At 39.8% G+C, this 3143-nt stretch overlaps 1 protein-coding gene across 1 annotated transcript; it reads left to right on the top strand.

Annotated features, from left to right (window-relative positions):
- The first annotated feature begins 294 nt into the window (after nucleotides 1-294).
- On the top strand, nucleotides 295-1836 carry LOC143861383 (protein FAR1-RELATED SEQUENCE 5-like). Its single transcript, XM_077372306.1, has one exon. It carries the CDS (start codon nucleotides 295-297, stop codon nucleotides 1834-1836), a length of 1542 nt encoding a protein of 513 aa, XP_077228421.1.
- Nucleotides 1837-3143: the final 1307 nt, after the last annotated feature.

Below are 3143 nucleotides of genomic sequence, written 5' to 3'. Positions count from 1 at the left end.
CCAATTGGGTATAAAAATGGACCCCGCATCCCCGCACCAACTGGTATATTGGATAGGAGACCATGCTAAGGGAAACTGAGCCTACCCCTGCATACTCCTGCATGCATGCAAAAGACTTATAATAGGGAAGATGACCCTGCTTTAAGTCATCACTCACATTGCGAATTTTTTTTGTGGTAATGTAACTTGTTGTTTATAATATTTTTCTTTAGCCTTGGAAATTGGATGAATGCTTATGTTTGGCTTCATGATGTGAAAATATAGGGTTTCCACATATATTCTCTACACTCTCCAATGGATGATTCTTTGTCTCCAACTTGTGGGTTTCCTATCGAAGAAGTTGGTGCTCCGTCATCGTGGTTTGTTGATGACGTTATGTGCCAATCTTGTGGGGTAACAATCAATGATGTAGATGAAAACGATTTAATTCTAGGTGATGAAAGGGAAGATTTAAATGATGAGAATAACGAGGAGGTTGTAGAGAATAAGTCGTTTGTTGGCCGGGTGTTTGAAAGAAGCGAGGATGCCTACGACTGTTATAATGCATATGGGTTGGTTAAAGGTTTTGGGATACGAAAATCAAGTTTTTCGAAGTCGACGAAAACACAAGATGTGATATCTAGGAAGTTTGTGTGTAACAAGCAGGGAGTGAAAAATTCTAAGGACAAGAGATTGATTGGTAGAGAGGTGAAGGAGCGTCGCACTTGGAGAGTGGAATGTGAAGCGAAGATGGTCATTAAAAAAATTGTTGATGACAAATGGATAGTTTCAGCCTTTGAAGACAAACACTCCCATGAACTAACCTCTCCACTGAGAAGAAAAATGCATCGCTGCCATAATCAGGTCCATAAGACAGAAACGTGTAAGAATTTGGTAGATTCTTTCAATGATATAGGGATGCGGGCTGTTGGTATTGTACGGACGGTTAATATTCTATCGGATGGAGCACATGGTATTCTGAAAGCAACCCAAGTGCATTCTCGTTTGAAAATAAAGAGGAAAAATAATATGGGCCAGGACGCTGTTATAGTGGCCAACCATCTTCAACGGAAACGAGCAGAAGACCCTGAATTCTTTTTTTCTTTGGAGTTGGACACGGACATGTCATTGAGATCAATGTTCTGGGCTGATGCAAGGGCGAGAGAGTCTTATAGGTCCTTTAGTGATATTACTGTATTCAATGTTACATACAAGACTAATTGGTATTCAATGTCATTCGCGCCATTTACAAGAGTCAATCATCACAAGCAATGTACCCTTTTTGGATGTGCACTCCTAGCCGATGCGAGAGAGGAGACATTCACGTGGTTATTTGAGCAATGGCTGTTATGCATGCATGGGAAAGCTCCAGGAGCTATCATTACCGACATGGACTTGGCGATGAAAAATGCAATTACGAATGTCTTCCCAAATACTCGCCATCGATTCTGTTCATGGCACATTGGTAAGCACCTAGTTGAAAATGTTGCAGCCATGAGAGATCCAGAAAGTGATTTCCCGAGATATTACGACCGTTGGTTCTACTCGAGTGACATTTCCGAATGTGAGGTGGAATGGGAAATGTTGAAGGAGAAGCATAATATTCGTGAGGGGGATTGGCTAGCTAAGATGTGGGAGTTGAGGACTCACTGGGTGCCGACATATTGGAGAGGTACCTTCACTGCAGGTATGAAATCTAGTCAGCGCAGTGAAAGCATGAACGCTTTCTTCGATGGTTTTGTAAACCAAAAGACTTCTTTGCAAGAATTTATAGATCAATATGAGAAAGCGTTTGTGATCGTCGCAATAAAGAAACAGAAGAGGATTTCAAGTCAAAAAATTCAATGGCTACAATGAGAACAAGTAGCCCATTGGAGAAAGAGGTTGGAAAATACTACACCAGCAAAATTTTCAACCTCTTCCAGGTTGAAGTGATTAGTAGTAGTAATTATTGGAGTAACACAATTAGTAATAATGGCTGCGTGACAACATACAAGGTAATATGTAAGGGTGAGGATTTTGATAAGAGTAAAGGGCGTATGATTGTGTACAGTGATGCCGAAGGTGTAGTTGCTTCTTGTAGTTGCATGATGTTTGAGACTGTCAGACTATTATGCAGACATATCCTGCACATATTTGACCAGAAGCATTTAACTTGTATTCCTGAGCGTTACATGCTTAAGAGATGGATGATCGACGCAAGGTACCAAGTCTTGGGTAGAGTTCCTACAAGCGAAGGACGTAATGAAGGAGGAGGAACTCAGTTTAGAAGGTTGTGCTATAAGGCAAAACAACAAAGACTGGAAGAAGAATCTATTAATGACAAAGATCTTTTCAATAAGATGAATGAATTTTGCGACAAGTTGTTAGCTGAAGTTTACCAGAAGAAGAAAGAGAAGGAAAATCTATTACAAAACATTGTCAGCCAAGTGGAGTCAAACATTATTTGCAGTCAAATTCCACAGATAACTATTCGAAACCCTCCTGTTGCGAAGACCAAGGGTCACCCCAAGGTTGCTTCAAGAATCAAATCTTCGATAGAGACTTCCCAAGACCAATCAAAGAAACGGAAGAAGTGCTCGCACTGCGGGAAATATGGACATTATATGACAACTTGCGAAGTTAGACAAAAGCAAGGAAAGAAACAAAAGAAAGACAAGGTTTGAATTCTTTAAATTCCTGTTCATTTACGTACACACGTTAATAATGCAAATTAAGCTTACACTGTGAATTTATATTTATCTATGCTCAACAAATGGATGAGGAGGTGGGGTTGGAGGAAGAGGAAGGGGACGAGGAAGAGGGACACGAGGATATTGCTTCTTGATATGGTTACTTTCTATAGTTATGTTTATATTCTAGCAAATTCTTTTAGCACATTAAGTAACTGCACATTCTGTTTACTAAAGCTCTTGTTGAAATCTCTTTGCAGGTCATTTTTGCTGTTGATGTGGTGGAGATTGCACATTCACCAAATGCTTTGAATGCTTCTAACCCTTAAAGCAATCCATGGTCTGGATCACCAAATGCTTTAAGCAATGCAATGTATAAATGAATTGTTGTTCTAAATGACAGGTTGTTCAGTTTATGAATCAATAGCGATTTACATGTTTTTCCATTATTGGTCACAAACAGGTTGTGTTTGTTTGGAGTGGCATGTATGA

This window comes from Tasmannia lanceolata, unplaced genomic scaffold (assembly GCF_043159265.1).
Source record: "Tasmannia lanceolata isolate RefF3 unplaced genomic scaffold, GAP_Taslan_0.1 ptg000037l, whole genome shotgun sequence".
In the NCBI taxonomy this organism is placed as follows: Eukaryota; Viridiplantae; Streptophyta; class Magnoliopsida; order Canellales; family Winteraceae; genus Tasmannia; species Tasmannia lanceolata.
The sequence above is the reverse complement of the archived record's forward strand: the minus strand, read 5'-3'. Positions and strand labels throughout refer to the sequence as shown.

Bases quoted from the DNA above. Each gene is read 5' to 3' on its own strand.
- LOC143861383 (XM_077372306.1), top strand. From the start codon at position 295: ATGGATGATTCTTTGTCTCCAACTTGTGGGTTTCCTATCGAAGAAGTT.